The sequence below is a fragment of the Dermochelys coriacea genome, chromosome 6, assembly GCF_009764565.3.
Source record: "Dermochelys coriacea isolate rDerCor1 chromosome 6, rDerCor1.pri.v4, whole genome shotgun sequence".
Classification (NCBI taxonomy): Eukaryota; Metazoa; Chordata; order Testudines; family Dermochelyidae; genus Dermochelys; species Dermochelys coriacea.
In genome coordinates, this window is record NC_050073.1 from 66629738 (window position 1) to 66652645 (window position 22908).

At 41.7% G+C, this 22908-nt stretch overlaps 1 protein-coding gene and 1 long non-coding RNA gene across 2 annotated transcripts; both read left to right on the forward strand.

Annotated features, from left to right (window-relative positions):
• The first annotated feature begins 246 nt into the window (after positions 1 to 246).
• On the forward strand, positions 247 to 12437 carry OIP5 (Opa interacting protein 5). The gene is given in 6 exon segments (XM_038406529.2): positions 247 to 587; positions 1568 to 1634; positions 3046 to 3168; positions 4209 to 4295; positions 10141 to 10196; positions 10199 to 12437. Coding segments are annotated over 6 exon segments (720 nt in total). The 5' UTR covers positions 247 to 280; the 3' UTR covers positions 10279 to 12437.
• A 2340-nt stretch (positions 12438 to 14777) lies between these two features.
• On the forward strand, positions 14778 to 22613 carry LOC122460817. Its single transcript, XR_006282335.1, has 2 exons — positions 14778 to 19501; positions 19620 to 22613. It is a non-coding gene; the product is annotated as an uncharacterized LOC122460817 (long non-coding RNA).
• Positions 22614 to 22908: the final 295 nt, after the last annotated feature.

The following is a 22908-nucleotide window of genomic DNA, read 5'->3' on the forward strand; positions in this document are numbered from 1 at the left end:
TAAACACGATAGGCACATGTATACAGTCTATCAATTTAAAGACCCGCCCTAGCCCAAACTATCGCTATCTGATTGGGAAATAGAATGATTGGTATCCCCCATCATCCAATGGCCGGAGGAAGTTATTTCCTTGCTGCGAGCGCCTGGTCAAGTGATTGCTTGTATTCCGTCCAATCGGAGCGCGGAGCTATAGGTAGTACTCCAATTGGAACAGGAAGGGGGCGGGCGTTGGGTTCGAATCCGGGCGGGAGCGGGAGGCCGGGCACCGCGGGAGAAGAAGATGGCAGTGCGGAGGTGCATCCAGCAGCTGTTCCAGGAACCTCAGGTTGACGGCGCCATCACCTTCGAGCGACCCTGCCCTGCTCTGCAGAGCTGGGGCCGCCCACCGCAGGAGGACGCGGGCGTGCCGCGCGGCGGGGAGCCCCCGCGGGAGCCGAACAGCCCCGGAGGCGGGACGCTGCTGCGCCGAGGGCTCCGGCTGGAGGAGTGCGCCCTGTTCCACTGCAGGGGCTGCCGCGCGGTGCTGGGCGACTCGCTGCACCTCTGCGCCCAGGAGGACCGTTGCCTGCGGGTCCTCGTCTGCTTCAGTGAGTCCCCGGAGCGCCAGACTCTGGGCCTGGATTCACTAGCGCTCCCCTGGCCTGACTGCCTGTGGGAGCCCCGGGTCAGCCCCGTGGGCTGGGCAGGGCAGGGCAGGGCTACCTGGCACCGGCGCTGACGTGCCCCTCCGGAGAGGGATGCGGCTGTTGCGGTCCTCGGTGATCAAAGGGCGGGCCTAGCATCCTCTCCATGGAGAGCAGCGTAACCAGTGGGCTATCTCCGCCTGAGTGAGCTGGTCTTGTAGCTCCTTGTTTTCTCTGGGCCACCAAATGGCCCTAATGCGTGCTCGGAAAGCACGAAATGTTGGGAGACTTCATAAAACGTGGCATCAGTTTCAGTTCTGCTCTGAAGTGACATAAAAACAGTAACTTCCCTCTCCGCTCTACTCAGTTTGCAAGTGAAACAGCAGTCCTGTAAAACTCAGTCGGGACATAAGTGGCTGTAAAGCTGCTCCCTTCCCCTCACGTTGCCCCTGCCCAGCGACTGTTAGTTTCATTCCCACTCAGATCTGCCCCACTGTCTGCCACCTGTGAGCTGTCCCTTCCCTTTTCCTCGTGCTCCAATACAAGATACTCTCACTAGAGCAAAGTGGAATTGCATGAGTCTTTAAATACACCCGTTTTTGCGCTAGTGGGTGGCTCCAGCAAAAAGTCAGTATTCTATTATGCTTACACAAGTTAAATATTACAAAACATATTTGAATTTGGGATTCAGTCACATAGTCTGAATAACAGCATTGGAGGATTTAAATTTTCTATTAATGCAAACGTTTAAGTCGACGCAAACATTTAAAAAAATCTACTAGGATTAAAATGTGGTGTTTTTTTTCCCATTAAAATAAATATAGACAAAAATGAATCTTTCCAAGTCTAAAGATAGCAAGTTCAGAACCTTAGTGTTGGGAAACAAATAAAGGTATGGGTGAACGATCAGTGGTGTATGACTATCTATGGGTTTATCTTCTCAGAAGTCACAAATGATGTTGTTTTGGACGATTCTTTAATGGTCGGTATTGAAGGAGCCCTTCTAGGATGGTAGGTATCTCAGATGTTGCTTTTTGCTTTTGGTATTAGTTCTCAATTTGAGATGGTCACCAAGCAGAGCAGAAAGGCATTAATGTGTTGCTTTTGAATTTTAGAAATGTCTCTGTGCCAGAAGAAAATAAGTTTCTAAAATCTCTCCAGCTCCCTCTTGGAGGTGTTTCATAGAATTGACAAATAATCTAGTTTGGTTTTGGACCTGTCCACCGCTTTTTCAACTGAGAAAGCCTTTGTAAATCGATAGCCTATATTCTCTCCTCCCCCCCCCCAATAAAACTAAGTGTTTGCCCTATTTACCCTTGAGGTGAGGGGGGGATCAAAAAAGGAAGCAATCTCTATCAAAAAATAAAGGTTTATATACCTGTTAAGATAGAAAGTCTTTTTATATTCTTTAATAGTGAAAGTGAACAAGTTTTGCTGGTAATGAATTAAACAATCAGTAGAAGCTGGTTCACCTAGATAGGATAATGTTTTTTCTTTACCTATTATGGGGTGAATCTAATGGGAGGGAAATAATTTGAGTTAATCAAAACTCTGCAGAAAGGGAAGTGGCTAGAGGAGAGTATCTTTGTCAAGCATGGTTTACAGTGTTTTTATTAGACTTCAGAGAAGAAAATAAGAAACTGAGTTTGAATCAACTTTCAAAGTTGAGGAGCTGAAGCAGCTTGAGCTGTCTGCAAATTTGAGGAGGCAGCCCTGTGTCTGTATTGTGCTTGATTCATATTTGGAAGGTTTGTCACAATTATAAGGGTTAGAAACTTTTTTTAAAGGAAAGTTTGTATTCTGCAGAAGGTGATAGCACTTGCTTTCTACTCCCCATGGGGAAGTGAATTTTTTACAGGCATCTTGCACAGCTTGTAATTCTACCTGTTAAGTTATGTACTGTATTTGTGTATCCCAAACCACTCTTGTGGCCATTTTTAGCTTTTCTCCTCTAATGGGGTAGGAGGGACAAGACAAAAGCAAAACTTAATGGTTGTATAGCTAATGAGTTGATGATGTTATGGTTACACCTACCTCAGTTTCCTCTGTGCATCTTTCTATTTTTTGTTTTCATTTTTAAGTCTGTCTGAAATTAATTTCTCTCTTAAAATTAATAGATGTGTTTTCAATAGCAGCAGAGTGTCCTGAACTGACCTTTTAAGTTAGATTTCAGTTTTCATATTTAACCTCAGCTTCTGGAGTTTTCCAAACTTTGAGTGGGTAACAGTCTTTGTATTAAAGGCAATCTTGTGGACCATGTGCCCCACTGCTTTGTCACAGAGGTTATGGACTCCTATTACAGTGCTTGCTTATATGGAGAAGTAATACTACATGTCTTGTTATGGCCTGATGGCACCAGTAAGTGGTGTTTGGACTACAGTTTGGAAACCTCTGCTCTACTGAAACCTTTTCCTTCTTTCAGCGCTTACTATGCATTGTACTGTCGTTCATGTGGATTAATGGTGGGCTTCAGCCTCTATTCTGCCTTCGCTGCCCTGGTTCATCTGCGAGGCCTCTTTTGTCTTTTCAAGGACAGGATCCTTTGGTTAGTACACACCAATATGATGGAGAGCGACGACTTAGAAATTGGGTCCAGAGCAGAGCTCTTCATGGGAAGGGAGGGAATACCAATATAAGGAAGAATAATTTGATTTGTATAAAACAAGAATGGGAAATGCAGGTTGGTGATATTTTTCTGCTGCCAGCGAGAACTGATATATCAAAGCTAACCCTGAACTGCTTGTTCATAGTTTCTCTGTCTGGTAATAAATGCAGGTCAATCAAAAGCTGTGTGAATTCTAGTAACAAAAATGCTTCCTGTGGAAGTCCTTACTTTGTCCATAAATAGCAAATCCTCAGCTACCAGTCTACTCTACATTTTTTAATGTAGTGCTGAGAAGCTTATAAGAAGGCACATTAAACTTGTCTTCTACAAACATTCCAGTATCGTTACAATCCTTTTTGTTTAGAATGACACTGGCTAAGTTTTATAATGTATTGATTAATGTACATTATATTATTCTACCTTATACCACCACTAGAATGTAGCCACCATTGTGCACTCTCCACCTGCAACATCTATGTAAATTCTTAACTTGGAAAAATTATTTGGTCCTTGCTTTCTATTGCAAGGGTAATAGAAGTAGAGAGAGTGCAACTCTCCAAATTAATACATCTAAGTTAATACATCTGTATTGCTTGAAGACTATTTCTAGCCAGCCTAGTCATAAACACTAAGTTTTGTTCCTCACAATATAGAAATATCACAATTGTATATCACTTAACTATAATTGAGTCAAACTTACTAATTGTTATAATAGCATGCTGGTTGTCAAGCAAAAGTGATCTTTTTAGACTGAGGGTCTATCTGTGGCAGCTATAAATTGTAGTTGCTCTACAACTACAAGAGATTAAACAATTAAGGAAATAAAAACTTTATTATTCTATTTTAATATTTAATGATTACATTGACTATTTTTGGTCATAGTTTGGCACCTGGATTAGTTTATGCATAAGTACCTTTTTATAGAATGAATGTTTCTCTGGTTTTTATTACTATTCTCTCTTTTGACTTTTGTTTTTCAGTTATCTATTAAAAACTAAAGCCATAATAGAGGTCTCTGAGATGAACTTTCCTGCTTTGAGCCTAAAGGAACACCTGGGAAAAGTAAAGTTTCTTTGTGATTTTGTGTGTGTTAAAATGGGGGGGAATGCAAATTTCATACAAATTAAGTTTTCAGCACCACCCCAAATACACTAACTTGTTAGAACAGTCATTCTTAATAAATCCCATAAACAAATGGATGTGCATGTTCTTCTGGCACAGGACAGAAACTTATCTTTAAAGGGGATTAAAGGAACACAAGCAGGTTTAATTTAACCTATCGTTCTTGTCTGTGTCAACATCCTGTTATTAAACGGAAGAAAAACAAATTTCATTCTTCATCACTGACATTTACCTTCTGTATCAAACTTAGGATGGACAATAATTAGTCAAAGTCTTATCTAATTGACGTCTATGTTCTCATATATTGCAATGTTTGGGCTGTGCTAAATGTAGAAAAATGCTGCTACCCTAAAATTTGGTTCTACTGTCTTTCAGTTTCATGGGGACACTTCTATTTAAATCCTGTAACTGCTTTTACAGTACCTATATTTTAGACCTAAATTAGTTTGAATATCCCTTTTTCTTCAAATTTATTCCTCCTAAGTTGTAAACCACTTCTGCCTTTGTTTTTGTCTTTGTTTTCTGGTCTGAATATGAAATTGGGCTGGATATGTTTTCTTAAGACTTCTCTCCTTCTGCAAGTCATCATCAGGCCTTTCTGGGTACATCTACATATCAACTAGATACGCCTGTAGCTGGCCCAAGCCAGTCAACTTGGGCTTGAACTGCAGGGCTGTTTCATTGCTGTGTAGACTCCTAGGCTTGGGCTGGAGTCTGAGCGCTAGAACCATGTGAGGTGGGAGGGTCCCAGAGCTCAGGCTGCAGCCTGAGCCTGGAAGCCTACACAGCAGCAAAACAGCCTCATGAGCCAGAGTCGGTTGGCCCTAGCTATGTAGATGTACCCTCTGTGACCTGAATAGGGAGAATTCTGTTTTCACTGTCACATTAAACACTTTAAAGAGTCAATTGTTGCGGCCCTTGTTCAAGCAAAACTTCCATTGAAATCAATCAATGTTTTGCTCAAATAATGGTAGCATTTGATCAGAAGTGCAAACAAAAGTTTTTGAAAGGTTTGCTTACAAGGGATGATGCTAGAATGATCATAGGATTGAACTCTTTATGGAATCTTTGCCATTCAAAAAATAATGACATGTGCAGGACTCTGTTTGCAGTGGTAACCTGATGGTATCTCAGGTTCTCTTTCAAATAATTGTCCACACAGATTCCACTTGGGTGTCCACTTGCGTGAGATCAGACGCTGTTATTAAAAAGAATCCTTTATGACTGCACCTATATCCTGAATGTCTTATTGCCCTCTGTAGTTGGAGACATAAATGGTGGAGAAGCCTCAGCCATCGCTCAGTTCCTTCTTACCACCTGTGGCTGCAAGACAGAGTCCCTTTAGTGTCTGCATCCTTTGCGACTTTAGCTTTAGCATTTCTATAGTTATTACTTATTCTGTAGGTTACTTTTACCCACTGGTTTATTAAAAAAATATACCCCCATATAATACTTTAAAATGCCTGACATCAAATCACTAGGGTTGAAAACGTGTCCATCTTGTGATGCAGCAATGCCCATTATTAATGGATATTCTAGGTGTCTAATTTGCCTAGGAGGGGGATACGTCTTGGAGTGCTGCTCTGTGTTCCATTCCTTTTCTAAATGTGCTTCAGCAGACAAGGGAGGCAAGGCTTAAGCTCTTTCTCCTGGAAAAACTTATGCAAGCCTCACTGGATTGGCAGACCTCTGGCATAACTTCACCGATTAGGTCAGTCATATGCCTCCAGAGCCCCAGTAAGCCAAGGCACCGTTCTCAGCTCCTAAGCCACCTTTTAAGTTCTGTTCGTCCACCACATTCACATCTACTTCCAAAAAGGGGCTTCAAGGAGAGCCGCTCCTGGGATCAGCGCAGGTACCACCCCCTTTCCAAGCAGGAGACAGAGATCCTTTCCTAAGACTATTTCTGTGAAGAGCTTGAAATCAGAGTCCTGCTTCAGTACCTCCATACTGAAATCAGACTGATTTTCAGCATAAGGACCTGTGAGCACCAAGTGCCCTGTATGCAGCACTGGCCTCTTCAGTACTGTCTGAAACCATCACACGAAATGTCTGAGCATCTTGGCACCAGTACAACTTCAGTGCTTGGCCTAAAACAAGGTCTCTTGGTGCTGTGGAGTCACCTCTTTTATAGAGAGACTTGGAAAGGTGATCACCAAACCTTCAACTTCTCACCCAAAGGTTCACTCCTTTTTGTCTTACTCAATAGAACACACCAGGCCTCCTCTCTTGAGCATCCCTTTCCACCCCCTGTGGGTAGCACAGTGGGAATTGGGCTGGGAGTCTAGGGATAATCTCTGAAGGGTGTCAGGAAGTCATTGGGGTCCTGTAGGGAGCATTCCATTGGTATCCACCCATGTGCCCTCCGTCCACTGTTCTTACTAGGTTTGGCCATACTTGTCCCCCTCAGCTGGGAAACCATATTCTAGGAACTCAGAATCCTTCGCAGTCTACAATGCCAGAGCTCTATCACCAGAGAAACCACTCCAACCTGCACAAGTACCTGTCCTAGCCACAATTCATGAAAGTTGAGGAAGAATATAATGGAGACAACCACACTCCTGCACAACCATCTCATACCGTATCCTTGTGCTCCTCCAGATGAAGCAGTTAATTCTCTATCTGTTGCCTCATTGGATGAGGTAAAAGTCTTCCAAAACCTGATGAGATGAATGGTGGAGATGCTGGATACTGTGATATCCTGCAGACTTCATCTTCAAGGAGATGGGTTAAAATAAGTGATGGACTGCTTGATCCAGCCAGATAATTTGGCATACATATGGCTCAGTTCCACTTACCTCCAATAAAACTGATAGGAGGGTACCAGGTATCAGCCATGGGATTTGAATATTATCAGCATCCCACTTTAGGCACTCTGATGGTATAGGCATTTTAGTAAATCTAAACATCAAGGCCAGCTGAAATCCATCCCTTGAGAGAAGGACCTCAAAAAAAACTAGATCTCTGGTAGAAAAGTCTACTTATTGAGCCTCCAGATGAGAATAGCAAATTACCAGGTGCTACTCAAAATATGATTCTTTGATTTGGGATCAGCTTTCCAACTTTCTCGATAAATTCTTGGAGACCTAAGAGAATTCAAATCTCTAGTGGCAGAAGGTCAACTTATTGGCAGCCTGGTACTTCAAGCAGCACTAGATATATCTGATATGGCAGCAAGAACCATGCCCATTGCTGCCACAATAAGGAGGTCCTCTTGGCTGCAAGCATCTGGGATCCTGAGGGAAGTCCAAGTTACCACTAAGGACCTCTCATTTGAGGGAACTAGCTATTTAACAGTGACACAGATGAGCACTTCCCACCCAGAAAGACTTGGAAGTGACCCTGCAATCCTGGGGACTAGAACATACAGCCTCAAAGAGAGAACAACAGGAGCATCAGCTGTTCTATGGCATTTGTCCTATCACAATAGTATTCTCAGATTTTCAACGCCCAAGAAAGAGGCAGAGACTTCACCTGAGGCAAACCGCTGCCTCTTCCTCAGCTGCCTCACAGTCTAGGGCATTCAACAGGAATCAAATTGGCAACAAGGACAACCCATCACTTTCACAGATCTTGGGAGACAGGCCAGTCCTTGCTTACAGACAGCCCCCCAACCTGAAGCAAATACTCACTAGCAACCACACAACAAAACACTAACCCAGGAACCTATCCTTGCAGCAAAGCCCATTGCCAACTGTGTCCACATATCTATTCAGGGGACACCATCAGAGGGCCCTAATCACATCAGCCACACTATCAGAGGCTCGTTCACCTGCGCATCTACCAATGAGATATATGCCATCATGTGCCAGCAATGCCCCTCTGCATTTGGTACATTGGCCAAACTGGACAGTCTCTACGTAAAGAATAAATGGACACAAATCAGACGTCAAGATTTATAACATTCAAAAACCATTCAGAGAACACTTCAATCTCTCTGGTCACTCGATTACAGACCTAAAAGTGGCAATATTACAACAAAAAAACTTCAGAAACAGACTCCAATGAGAGACTGCTGAATTGGAATTAATTTGCAAACTGGACGCCATTAAATTAGGCTTGAATAAAGACTGGGAGTGGATGTGTCATTACACAAAATAAAACTATTTCCCCATGTTTCTTTCCCCCCCTACTGTTCCTCACGTGTTCTTGTCAACTGCTGGAAATGTCCCATCTTGATTATCACTACAAAGGTCCCCCCTCCCCACTCTCCTGCTGGTAACAGCTCACCTTACCTGATCACTCTCGTTACAGTGTGTATGGTAACACCCATTGTTTCATGTTCTCTGTGTATATAAAATCTCCCTTCTGTATTTTCATTGCATGCATCCGATGAAGTGAACTGTAGCTCACGAAAGCTTATGCTCAAATAACACGGCTGCTACTCTGAAACTGTCAAGGGGCTGTCTGGACCACCTTCAGATCCTTTTTTTTTTTTTTTTTTTTACCCCTGCCTGGCAACTGCCTTACTTCCAAGAAGCCTGGGCTAGGATAACCTCAGACTGATTAGTCCTTGAGATAATCATCAATGGGTATCACTTCCAATTTTAAACTGTTCCAATGTCCTCCTAATCCCCCTAGTCTCTCTTCAGGAACCCTTCCCATGTGGGAGTCTACTTCCTGCTTCAACAAGTCTCTCATATGACTGGGAGCAGTGAAGGAAATGCCCCAGATTTCTGTGGCAGAGCTTTTATTTGCATTGGGTTAGGAAGTAAAGAAGAAGATGGGTCTCTATTTCTCTGTCTTTGATGTTTTAATACTTTTCATTCCCATCATTTCATGTTCCACATGCTTGCCCTAGATTCTATAATACCCTCTTTGGATCCAGTGGTCTGTAGTTCTCAACTTCAGGATGCCTATTGTCACACTTAGATTATTAAACTCACAGAAAAGTAGCTGAGATTCATAGGAGCATCTCATTAGCAATACAGGGTCCTACCCTTTGGCCTCTCCACTGCTCCATGAGTCTTTAAAGTTCTTAACCATGGTGGCAGCTCATCTGAGAAGGCAAAAAATCCAGGCATACCCCTACTTAAACTGGCTCATTTGAGGGAAATCCCCATAGCAAGTAATCAGCTATTTTCATGTCTCTCTTAAATCTTCATCTTGCTGGGCCTTAAGGTCAGAGACAAATCCATAATTGCACCAACTCAAAGGATATAGTTCATCATGGAAGTGATTAGATTTCACATTTGTGGGAGCATACCTCCCTCAGCAGAGATTCCAAACTATGACAGATATCAGACAGCTCCAAGCACTCTCCAATTCATGAGTGAGGACCTGTCTACTTTGTATACTGTGTGTAATTGAAATCAATATATCTGAAAATGTAGAAAAATATCCAAAAATATTTAATAAATTTCAATTGGTATTCTATTGTTTAACAGTGCGATTAAAACTGCGATTAATCACAATTAATTTTTTTGAGTTAATTGCATGAGTTAACTGCGATTAATCGACAGCCCTATAATTTACCTTACAGTAACACAGCAGATTCCATGCCTGGCCCTCCTTCCCTGCTAATTCAGAGTCCTGTTATAGGATTCTTATGAGTGAAGGGTGGTTGAGGCAGCTCTCCCCTTTATGCCCTCTGCTGAAGAGACAAGAGGGCACTCAGGGTGTAGGCACAGCTACAAAAAACACTGCTGTTTCAAAATAATTGATCTTTGGCACTGGTGCACCAACAGTGGAATCTGGAACACACATCTCAAAGAACCACAGTTACTGTAGGGTATATAACTATTCTTTACTTACCCTTAATTTTTAATTTATTTTTTTTCTAGCTGAAAGAACACTTGTGGGGGTCCACGTGCGCCTAGAGTTACTGATTAAGAGGCTGGAAGAAATGACCAACAGATCAATGTGGCTGACAAGCAGGGCTATGCATCAAGGACAATTGGCCTAAAGCCAGGATTTGCAGGAATCTAGTCAAGCCATTAATATGCCATCAGAGAATATAGAGCCATTTGTGTATCATTGCAGATTTCTTCATTGTGGTGACCAAAGCAGTTTGAATCACCACCACACTGAAAAATGTCAGAGAAAGATAATTTGCTACTTTGTATATGTGTGAATGCGTTTGCTGAAATATAGCTGGACTGGTGAAGTGGACTGGATTTTTGAGGAGCAAGAAAACCGTTTCCTCCTTCTGCGACTTCAAAACAATACCTCATCCTGCAGAACTTCCCCTCTTGGAGGTGTAATACAGCTTGTACTGTGGTTCTTCCTGAGCAATATATGTTTAAAAACCAGCTGTTGGAAACTAAGATTTAAGTTCCTGAGTGATTCTAAATATGCTACCATGTGATGTTATTCAAGATCAGCCATTATACAAGGTTTTTAGTGGGGGCTGAAATGCTGATATCATCTCTTCATATAGAGGAAATGTTCACAGGAGCTAGGCCTTGATCCAGTTATCTTCCTGTTGAGTTTTGAATTGGTTCTTTCTCTTGGTGTAGATTGTTTGATTTATTTATTTATGTAGTATGCGTGGGTGTGTGAGAGAGAGAGTGAGAGGGCTCTTCCTCCTCCCTGGCTGTGGGGGTAGAAGCTCTTATTTCTCTCTCTACCTGGGAAGATGAAAGGAGCTGCCCTTTTTACTCCCCCTCCACAGAAGGCATACTTATGTTTTAAAGCCTCCAGTATGTTGGAAATTATGCCTGAAATTTTGGAATCAGGCATAGAGGGGAAAGTACTTACATGCTCATTTTAATTCCATTGATAAGTGATTTTTTTTTTTTCCTCCACACCCTGAGCAAAGGACTACAAGCAGTATTGTTTCTGGCCTGAGTTGCTGATCTCAGCAATCCTAGTACCTCATGCTTTTCAGTTAGTGATTGGTTTGATTTTTCTCAAGCTGAGCTATGTAGGGAAAATGCAAACTTCTAAATGAGAGAAGGGAGTCTGGGACAGCTGGAAAATAGCCCCACTCCATGATATTAGAATGATCTGGATCAGCAGCTATTACATAATAAATCATGTGGAGTTTTTTGGTTAATGATCATAGGAAGTCTTTTGAAGTGTGCATTCTGGTTAGGCTAAATATTTGGCAATAACCTAGACTAGCAACAGCTGTGTTTTGAGGTTCTCAGACTGAAATAGGAGAACTTAATATCTCCTAAACTAGTGCTACATTCAAATCTTGTAAATTACTTCATTTTTAAGATGCAAAATTGTGTATGCTCCACAACCATCCCAGGAGCTGATACTTCAATATATCATACTATTTTTCAATAGTAACAGAATTCGTAACTAAAGGTGAAGTCAAAAACTAGGTGTGTGATGTAAACATGAGATTTATGTGTGGTGTATATATATATGTATGTATGTATTTTGCATGTCAACCTATTTGTTTGAGACAAGATAGGTGCAGTAATATCTTTTTATTGGACCAATGTCTGCTGGTGGAGGTACAGCTTTCAAGCTACACCGAGCTCTTCTTCAGCTCCAGTGTTGCTTAAAAGCTTGTACTTTTAACAAGTAGAAGTTTGTCTAATAATTTCCTGACCTACCTTGTCTGTCTCTTATCCAGGGACCAACACAGCTACAACAACACTGCAGACAACTTATTTGTTCATACTAGCAGATTTTAATTTTATTTCCTCTTCTATAAGAGCTGTAGTCAGAGCCTCTCAGAGCAAATTGCTCTTTTAAATAGCAAATACTTCAGAAATCCTTATTACAAAAGGTCCAGAGTTACTGTATACTACTTCACTAATGTAAGAATAATGGAATTTCTTGGGCATTGTTCAAGAAGTAGAGATGACCAAAATCTGTTTTATGGTCTAGGCTATACTACCAGTAATATATAGTTGATGTTAATAGACTTGTTCAAAGATCAAGGGTAGAGTATGATCTTAATATTGTAACTTCATTTTTCAGTTATTTGTTCAGCCTCTTAACTGTTGCATTCAGCGTTAATCTTGAAAAAATGCCTAACCGTGAGACCAATTCTCTTCCACCCCCCGCCCCCATTTCCCCTCCCTTTTTTTCTCATCCCTCTATCTCTGCAGTAAGTCGTTAGGTCCCCTGGGCTTTAGTCCTACCTCCTGTCTGCTAAGATTTAAATAAACAGTTAATGTTTGTAAGCAGTGCTATGTTTCAGAATTGGCACTCTAATGGGGGAGCAGGGGTGTTTACACAACCCACTATTTCATTGTTGTTAACTTGGAAGAGAAGCCTCTGGTCAGTTACATTTTGTTCATGTATTCAGCGCTATCTTTGCCATTGTTAAGGCTAAAAAATTTTATTTTTGTTTTTGAAAGCTGAAATTCAGCAGAATCTGATTACCGGTATATTCTACAGCCCATGTGTAATCAGGCAGGTTTGATCTGATCTCTGGAGTAAGTCTAAATCCCCTTTCTCTTAGGCTAATGGTTTAACTTTTTATTTATTTGCAGACCCCTACATTTTTAATGGAGGTGCGGACCCCTTTGAAAAATCATAGACTGCCTGTGGACCCCCAGAGGTCTGCAGACAACAGGTTGAAAAACTACTGTCTCTAGGCCATGTCTACTCTGTGGCTGTAGAGCCATAGATGCTTCCTATATCAACAGAAGGGGGTTTCACTTGATATGTAGTTAATCCACCTCTAAGAGATGGTAGCTAGGTCAGTGGAGGAATTCTTCTTCATCTACACAGGGACGGGGGGGAGGGGAGGAATAGGTCAACCTAACAGTGGTGCAAAAATTTTCACAGCCCTGAAGTGACTTAGCTTGACCTAGCTAACTTTCAGTGCAGAGCAGGTCTGGGTCAAGCGATCCAGGCCAGCCATGGCCTGGGTCTTTTATTGTAGTGTAGATATACCCTTAACATGTAAGGCACTGAACTGAGGTCCCAGGGTGGGGTTAGGGTCCCACACTAAGGCAACAGGTTAAGGAGTCCCTGGAAGAATTTTGCTGTTGTAGGATATGTGAAGACTGATAAACTATCAATTGACAAAGTAGAGTGCAGTGATGGCAGCTAAATGAACCAATATCAAGGTCAGGAACAACTCTAGCAATTTCAGGTCTAGGAGGTAGCTGAGGATGGGTATCACAGGAGAATTAGTAGGAGATATGGAGCATTGGATGCACTTTCACTTCTTCAGGGTAAGTCTTTTGTGGGATAAATTTCTATCTAATAGCACTGATTTAGACTTCAGGAGAACATCCCTGCTTTAGACCTGAGAACCATCAGGGAGCCAGGCCTCGTGGTGCAGGGATGATAAGTTGGGATGGGTTATGGAGCTCGACTCTTTGGGTGGGGGGCGTCACTAGAGGGAAGCAAAGAGGCAGACGATGCCAGATCAGTCAGGATGGGAGCCACACCTCTCAGCCAGATCAGAGCTATGAAAATGGTCACTGCTTTCTCATTTCAGTTTCAGCAGGGCTTTGTGGATCAGTGGAGTTAGGGGGAAGGTGTATAAGAGACCCAAAGGGCAAGGAGGGTGTTCCTAAGGAGTTGCAACTATGTTCCACCCCTTAAGAACTGATGACAGTGTTGGAAAATGTGGCAGAGGTCTACCTGCAGAAGACCCCAGGTAAGGTAGCTCTTGCCTGTGGTCTTGATGGAAAAAATCTGTGGTCGATCATGTTCTAGAATGCCATCAGAGAGATGGCTGAGTATTTATGGAGCTATATATTAGTTCCATTGCCTCACCAGCTCTGCCTAAGGATCAGGCTTTTGCTCCTCTTTGGCAGATTATATAGTGCATGCTCATTCAGTTGTCTGACATCACTGTGGTTGGCCTTGAATGAGATGTTGAAGTAAAACCTAAAGGTACTGCTCAAAGTAGAGGACGCTAAGGTGTAGCAACAACTGTAGTGGAGCCCATCTGTATTATCCTTTAAATGAGCGCCCCAGCTGAGAAATGACATGGAAGTAAGAAGGGGATTCCCATACAGACTGACATCCTTGCACCTAGGCGTCTCAAACTGGGTACCCAAAAACACTGTGAGAAGTTTTTGGTTTAAATGACTTGCCTAGCATCAGAGGAATGGGACAGAATCCAATTCTCCAGAGCAGCATTCAATTGCCTTAACCCCCTCTTTCGGCCATCCACTGCCTCCTTCAGTGCATGCTTTCCAGCTTCTGCAACAAATAAGGTGGGGTCCTATAGGCAACAGCCTCCTTCACTACACAACTCTGATTCATTGCCAGAGGATGTCTAACCTGTGCACTGATCGGAGGCAGGGATTCCTGTGGAAAAAACAGAATGATCATGTAATTAAAGACTCTCAATGCATGCACACAAGGGGAAAGAACTGATATTGCATAAGAACCTTAATTCTGGCATTTCCTAACTTGAGTGTTTGACACTGCAAGGTTACTGTAGTTCGTGTATGTAGGTTCCTAGGTTTTTAAAAATCAAAATTCCACCATGTGGCATGATAACACCCACACAGGTAATCAGCAGTGTTGGAACCTTTACATCTACCACACCAACCTCTGCCAATTGAGCTAACACAGTGACTGATTAGCCATAGTAGGGTCTCATCCTTTCTGTGGACCAGTGCTAGATGAGGACTGGACACTCAGCCAATAGGTTTTCCAGATATTTGCTGACAGCTGATGAAAGCAATCTTGAGTTCCATTCCTGACTCTGGAGGGGAGTGTTTTCTAATGGTCACAGGCTCCTTTCCATCCCTTCTGTGTCCCAGTTCTGTCTCTTCCCTGCTCCTAATCCCACTCCCATCTTCCTTACTTAGCCATTCCCAGACTGTCCATCACCTCCAATCATTGTCCCAGTCTCCTTGTCCAAACAGTCCCACTTCTCCCACCTATACATGCTAGTTCCTTATCTAATTTCTTTCCCCAACCACACCCATCTCCAGTTCCATTCTTCCTTACCATTCCAACTCCCGGTTTCAATTTCCCTCTCCCTCTTCAGTCCCAGTTTCTGTCCCCCTCTCTTCAGGCTACCTGTCCCAATCACACTGAGCTTTTGTTCCCTCTGCATTCAAAGCAGGCAACTTCCTCCTACGCCCTGTTTTGGGGATGGGGGTGTGTGCATGTTGTGAGTACAGCATTACCCAATGCAGTCCAGAGCTACAATTGCAGTTAGTGGACTAAATCTTCAGAGGATGGAGCTGCTAAAAATCTACTGAAACTGAGCAAACTGCAATTTTCACAATGGATTTAACTTGAACAAATTTGGACAGATTTTCATAGGAATGGCAAAAGGCACATCCCTGACACAAAGGCCACTTGCCAATTGGGTGCTAGAGATTTTCAAAGAAAAAAATCAAATTTTTTAAATGTATGCAAACAATGTACATTTCCCTAGCTGTGTTTTTGTAAATGGCGGAATCATTTTGGCTGAAGTTTTCCAAAATAATTCAGCCTGAGGCACATTAAAGTTTTGGCAGAGTAGTTTATAACTCTGAAAACAATATAATGAGAAGGGTCAGGTAATCTTAACAGGCAGAACTACCAGTTCCACCTGAAACAACATGGCTACCTTCTAGCTTGTCTTTTTTCCTAACAAATGACACACAATGAGGTTTCAGTGCATTCTCAGCCCGTGCTGCTTTATTGCTAAAAAAAAATTGTATACAGGTGCAGAGTTTCCAAATTCATTTTTAAACAGTTCCTCTTTACAGTGTCAAAAGAATAAAATCTTTTCTTGAAATCCCCAAAGATGCATAGATATAAAAGCAAGCTGCCTTTGGAAAACGTCAACTATATACAGGGAGAAATTTTCAGTATTACCACATCAAAACACAGTGCGATGGAATAAATGGTTTCCAGTGTTACCACTAAATTCCTTCACTAATCTTTTCCTGTGCATGGTCTATTGAGTACAATGAATATGTGATCATACTATCAGAAGTTCAGTATAGGAAGTATTCTCTAACCTAGTTTCTAAACTTTAGATGCCTTTTTTTAAAAAAAAAATGTCCTTCTCATCCCCTTCCTATGTTAGAGCTGAAAACCACCTTCAAAATTTCTCCTCTGCTCTTCCACGATGCTCCTCACAAAGAGATTATTTACAATGAAGTCTTATTTTCTTTTTGTTTAGAAGGGAAATAAGTGTGTACTTGTAAATATACTAACTGCTTATCCCTCAGGCAATGTCTACACTCCAAATACTACAGTGGCACAACTGTAGTGTACATTACAGCGATGGAAGAAGTTTCTCTGTCACTGTAGTAACTCCATCAACTTGAATTCTTAACCTAGTTACTACCCTCTTTGTGTACCTAGCCATAGCGGGTTTATGTCAGCATAGCTGCAACATTCAGGAGTGTAGATTTTTCACACCCTGAGTGCAGTTACTCTGTTGACCTATATTTAAGTGCAGACCAGGCCTTATTTGAAGGGAAAAAAAAAAAAAAGTACTAATGCAGGATTTTAAACTGAAGAGTAGTCCTGAAGGATGTCCAGTAGGGTTTTTATTGGCATGCTTGACCACTTGGGCTAAACATGTTTTAACCATTCCTTTTGCCTACAGAAGATGGCCCAAAGAAAAAATTTCAACCATATTCTGATACTATAAAATACAGTCGATCATAGATTAAATCTAATATTCCCTTTTTCCATTTGGCAACTACTGTACATCTAAAGAAAGAACAATGAGAAAAATATATGGCCCCCACACCAAGCCTGCATTGTGGGTGTGCTTGTATTACACTGGTTAAGAATGTAGACAGGAGTTAACTTGACCCATAAACCCTTCCTCTTGCCCCATTTCTTTCTTCAAAGAAAGAGGTGGGAATTTCTGACAGAGGGATTTCCACATAAACTAGGTCACCTGCAAAGTTAGATATAGCCATAAGATAGAAGTAATGAATCTTGAAGGCTACTTGTCTCAGTCTGAGAGCTTCTGAATTTACACGCTCCACACTAGGAAAGCAGCATTAGTTCTTGTGCTCTGCTACAGATATAACTTTTTTTTTTAACAAACATTCTAAGCAGCAATTTTCCCCAAACACCCACAAAGTGGCTAAAGAAAAATTCTCTGCAGAAAACAGTGAAAGTTTGCAAACAAATAGATGGCACCTGATTTCCATCAGTTCTCTCATGTCAAAAATTACTATTTTTTTTTAATTAGTTAAATTAAGAACAAAACATTGTCACCTATGTTGCTAGAGGTCAGGACACTCATTGAGCAAATCTCATTTTATAACTTTTTCAAAGTTTTAGTCACAGAGCTCAACAAAATAAAAACACAAGTTTTGTCAAATTTCAGGTTCATTCATAAAGGTTGCCATTACAACTGGTTCATACCAGTATGCTTCCATACAGCAGCCTATGTGGCTAGAGTTACCTGAAAATACTATTAAAAAGCTATTAAACACCTGAAATATGTGGACTGTGCTTATTGATTTCAACCCCTTCCAAAGAATTTACCTCACTAGGCCAAGACCTCTTTCACCTATTGTCAGGCAACTCCTACACTCAGTTTACTATGAGTCAGTTTTTATGTTATCCAACTTGGATTTCACCTGTTGCCCTCCCCACACCCTAGGAAACTCTGCACCTTTCTGTTTGCTACAATTGCAGCAGCTGAGAAACCTCATCTCGCCACTAAACATGCTTAGTTCATGCCCTGTTTTTTACATGCTCAGGGCACTAATGTGAACCAGGCAAGAGGTTAAAAAGGCGAGTTCTGCTGATCCTCGTTCCTGATACACAATTTTGGTGCCATGCTTCCGTCCCTATCTGTATAATCTGCCCCTTTCTCTACAGAGGCAGTGCATTCTCTAAAAACAAAATTTGAGACTCAAAGCAGTAAGTTCAAGCTATTGGTATATTAGTTCCTATTGCTTCATTATAAATAACTGCATATCTGAATTTACTGGTAATAACTATGTAACACTAGACATTTTGAATCATGCATAATTAGAATACTAGCTCTATAAGACTTGATTTGTGGGCCTGTGCCACTCTTCCTCGGTTTGTCCATGCAGTTCTTTGTGCCTAGGGCTTCACAAATGAACATTCTTTTAGTTGCTCTGCAAACACACATTCAGTTTGGAGAGGAAAACAGAATTTACACAGGACATGCTACAGCAAGTTAGAACATCTGACAGTAAAGATAAAAGGTAAGCCTTAGAGAATTTGAGTATACTGTGACTGCTTGGTATGTAGGTTTAGTGCCAGACATATCCTTTATTTATGCTGTACATGTATACACATTATTCTAAAGTCAAACTTCAGGAAAAAGTGCAAAGGAGACTGAAGGAAAATGGGGGTGGAGGGTGGGTGTCCATAGGTAGCAGCATTCTGCACTGCTGTGAGAGACACCCAGGTTCTGCAACTGGTCCTTGTGCCTTAGCCTGGCCATCCTGTGAAGGCAACATGCTGAACCTTTGGGAGGAAAGGCAACACCATGAATTGCCCAACATATAGCCCTCTGGCGCAAGTAAAAAGCTGCACGAATGGGCTTGGAAGGAAATCTCAGCTAGACTCCATTCACAGCTGAAAAGATGGTCACTGCAATGTAAGGAAAAAAGGGGTCTCTAAGAGCACTGAAACTTCCTAGGAAAGGTTCTGTTCTCCATTATTACTGAGGAGTACTTCCATAAAACCCTGAAAATAACCTTGACAGCAGAGCTGGTAGCGAAGCCCTGTTTAAAATATCATTGTCCTGAAGCTTGTCACAGCTCTCTATTCCCAAAAACTTGCCACAAGGATTTCTTAGTGCTGAGAAGGTCTTTAACAGCCAGCTGTATCTAGCAAGAGCTTCAATTAACAGGATAGGTATTGGCTAGAACTTCTCCAGCAGCACCAATGAGCAAGAAAGTAGACCACAGTTTTCTGCACAGTCCACACACTTATGATCTAGACTTAGCACTGCTTAGACCTAGTATTAGCATGCCACTGCTTGAAAACCATCACATTATCTGAACTTTCTGCTTTGTTTTGCAAAGCAAGGAAATCAAGGGCTTGGGAGGGGAAAAAAAAAAAAAAAATCATACCACAGCTCAGTGGCCTCAGGGCAACAGGATCTCTGACATTGCTGCTGTGAGCTGTCTTTGGAAATTTAGTCACCCCTGTAGAATAGTTCACCAGAAAGTCTGCAATGGCAGCAACAAGCAGATAGCATTCAAGTTTTCATTGTAACTGTATAACACAGTCTTGCAAAATTCTACTCGGCTAGGAAAAGTAAATATTCTGGAGATATGAGCAAGATAGTGTTTTCATTATTATGGTAAAAGACTGGCAAGTAGATTTTATTTCAGAGTAGCAGCCGTGTTAGTCTGTATTCGCAAAAAGAAAAGGAGTACTTGTGGCACCTTAGAGACTAACACATTTATTTGAGCATAAGCTTTCGTGAGCTACAGCTAGATTTTAGTAATTGTATAAGGCTGGTCTAATACCACCTAGTATGTCTAGGACATGATCAAGTGAAGGTCTCGGTATGTTTCCTGTTTTAATAATAATTTAAGGGCTGGAATTTATTTCAAATCACCATCTTTTAGATCACAGGGTTTCATGTGCAAGACTACTATTGGATATGCCCTACTTGCCAACACTTAACTACTTATCCATACATCCATCTTGGTTATATTAGATATGGGGTGCCCACATTTTGCCCTAACAGAGGGTCATGTTATCGACTTGCCAGGGGACAAATGGCCCCACCTAGTTTACTAAATAATGAAGCAAAGTTCAGCCACTCTCAGACACTACAAATGGTAGCATGCAATATTCCATCCTGATCAAAGAGATTAAGCCACCACATGGATCAATACACACTTTGATTTAATAATTCAATTCAGGACAGAACATGGCATGCTGAGCTGTATATTCTCTGCAGGCTACACTTCTGTATTGAAGACAAGGTCAGCTGTGGGTTGTATTTTGAAACTCCATGGGCTCTTTTGAGTGCCCCTCTAATAGTTGCCCGGCACAAAGACCACAGCAGCAGATCATTTCTCCTCTGCCTTACCAGAGAATCTACTGCAATTGGCTTTGCAAAACTCAAAGGGTGAACAGAAAAGTTTTAATCTTAAATGGAAGCATATGGCCGGTTTGTACTGAAAATTTTAAAGAGGAAGTAGGATAGTCTTTTGAAAGAAATAAATCCTACAATTCTGTCCCTGCAGAAGAAACATTTGGCATGTCAACATTTTACAATATTTTCTTTTCAGGACCGGTCATATCTCTACTTAGTTTATTTTTACAAAAAACAAAAACCCTCTCTGCAATAAAAGCTTTGAATCATGCTTTTCAACTGTGGGAAACGGGTCTTCTTTGTATCTCAGCACTTTCCTCTCAGAGGCACAGCACATGCTACACTACAAAACAAGCAATAGGGAAACCAGCCACTCATACACAACTGCCCACTCTTCCCGTACATGCACCAATTCAGACGCATGACCTATAGCTATCCAGGTTTTATACCAGGCTCATCACCATGGTATTTAAGCGCCATATCCCCTCAAAAGAGGGAAATAGTAAGAGGAATTCTTCCATCTTTTTGAAAAGAGACACTGTTCTCTTCATGCAACTCCCTGCAGCACAGACCACAAACTTATTTGGTTATTACCACTTATTCTACTGTACAATCTTGCTAATGCAAGTTAGTTACTATTACATGCAAAACAGTTATTGCTACTAAAATTCTAGTTTTATTAAATCTTTTATGGCTTTGTTTGCATCAGGGATATTTCCCCCTACATACTGTGCTATTTTGCATTCCAGTTTCAGAGGTATTTTTTTATCAATTGATTCCCCCAAGCACTGAGCTACTTGATTCAATGGTATAGCTACTTTTATTCGGAACTGAACTAGCTTTAAGCACAGTTCCCCAGAGCTCTACTGTAAACAGCCCACCTGCCCAATATACATGGAGAGACGGAATATGCAGAGACTCTGTGTTTTATTACATAATTAACTCTGCAAGAATCACTGGTTTTGTATCTCAGTACATTTTGCCCATTTAATTAATCTAGATCAACTCAAACCAAAGCTACCCATTTTTCCCCAGGTGGCCATTTACAGGCAGGGCTCAAGAAAAGATGCAGTACCCTCTCTTAGCTGACAGCAGTCTTTGTTATTTTAAAACAGAGGTGGGTGAAAACCAATAGTGACAGCAATTAAAAAGCTATTCCAGGAAATCAGACAGATATCATACACAGATTGTTGCAAACCTGGGTTGGGAGTTGCATCTCTTGCTTCAATAGTCTAAATGGCCTTTTGAGAAAGTGATAAATAAAAGTTAAGATTTTGTCAAGATTATTTTTAGTAAAAGTCAGGGACAGGTCGCGGGCAATAAAAAAATGCAGGGAAGCCCATGATGCGTCTCTGACTTTTACTAAAAATAATGGGGATGGGGGAAACTGACCAGGGGATGACTGAAGCCCAAGTCCTGCAGTTGGAGGAGGGGGAGCTCTAGCACCCACCCTGGCTGATAGCTCTAGGGCCCCCGCCACCTGCAACAGCTGATGGCTCCAGTGCCAGTGACTGAGAGCTCTGGAGCCCCCACCGTCTATAGCGGCTGACAGCTACAGGTCCCCTCTGCTCACGATGGCTCGGAGATGCGGGACCCCCACTGCCCACAATGGCTGACGGCAGTGGGGCCCCTGCCACCTGCGGCAGCTCGGAGCCCCCGCCGGCTGACAACTCTGGCCCCAATGCCCCAGACCCAGGGCTGAAGCTGAAGGGAAAACGTCACAGAGGTCTCTGAAAGTCACAGAATCTAAGACTTCCATGACAAAATCTTATCCTTAGTGATAAACCATTTGGATTTCACCTAGCTCAGCTTTCCATTCTCAGAAGGTAGAGGGAGAGGCATTGTGGAGAGAGAGAAAATTGCCATGCAATTAAAAAAGAAATCAGATAGCTGGGAAAAGTATTGGAAGTGTCAATCTATAATTTAGGATGCTAAATGCACAAAATTGAAAAAACTTGTAGACAGCAATTTGAATTTAATAATTTAACTAGTCTTACTAATTAAGATGATCATTAGCATATCGTTTTTAAATAGAGTTATTTCTGCAAAATGTTAGTCTGCTCAACAATATAATGTTAACAGATAACATTAATTATACTCATATGAGAAGGCAGCAGAGTTGCCTATAAAACATGTACAGTGCCTCTTCAGCTTCTGTATGGTGGATGGGATAGGTAGTAATGAAGCAGTCTACACGAAGACAGAGTCTGCAAGAACAGTTTAGGGTGTTTCACTAAGACTAAAAGGAAACAAATGCCACCGTCAATTTGGTGCGTGTGCTGGATTTGTCTTGCAGTTCACCTTATGTGGATGAAGAGATGATTCGTCTGGATGCTCACGGTCTACTGTTTAGCTTGGACAGACTTTACCAAAAACAAAAACAAAACAAAGTCAGCTATTATTCCACAAAGCCCATCAAGTTAATAAACTCTGTTTCCAAAGATAGCATTGTCACTACCACTGCCTAAGGAGGATACTGCATCTTTAGACCACGTTCATAACATCTGTTACTGTCTGCTTTCCACTGTTAGTTACATTATTGTCATTAATAATTTGCCACTCTGAAATTGTAAAAATACTACTAGGCTCATGCACTGATCCTAACATGGCACTACAGTTTGCTACGAAGCACTAATGCTTATGGAACTATACACATCTCAAAATGGAAGACATTG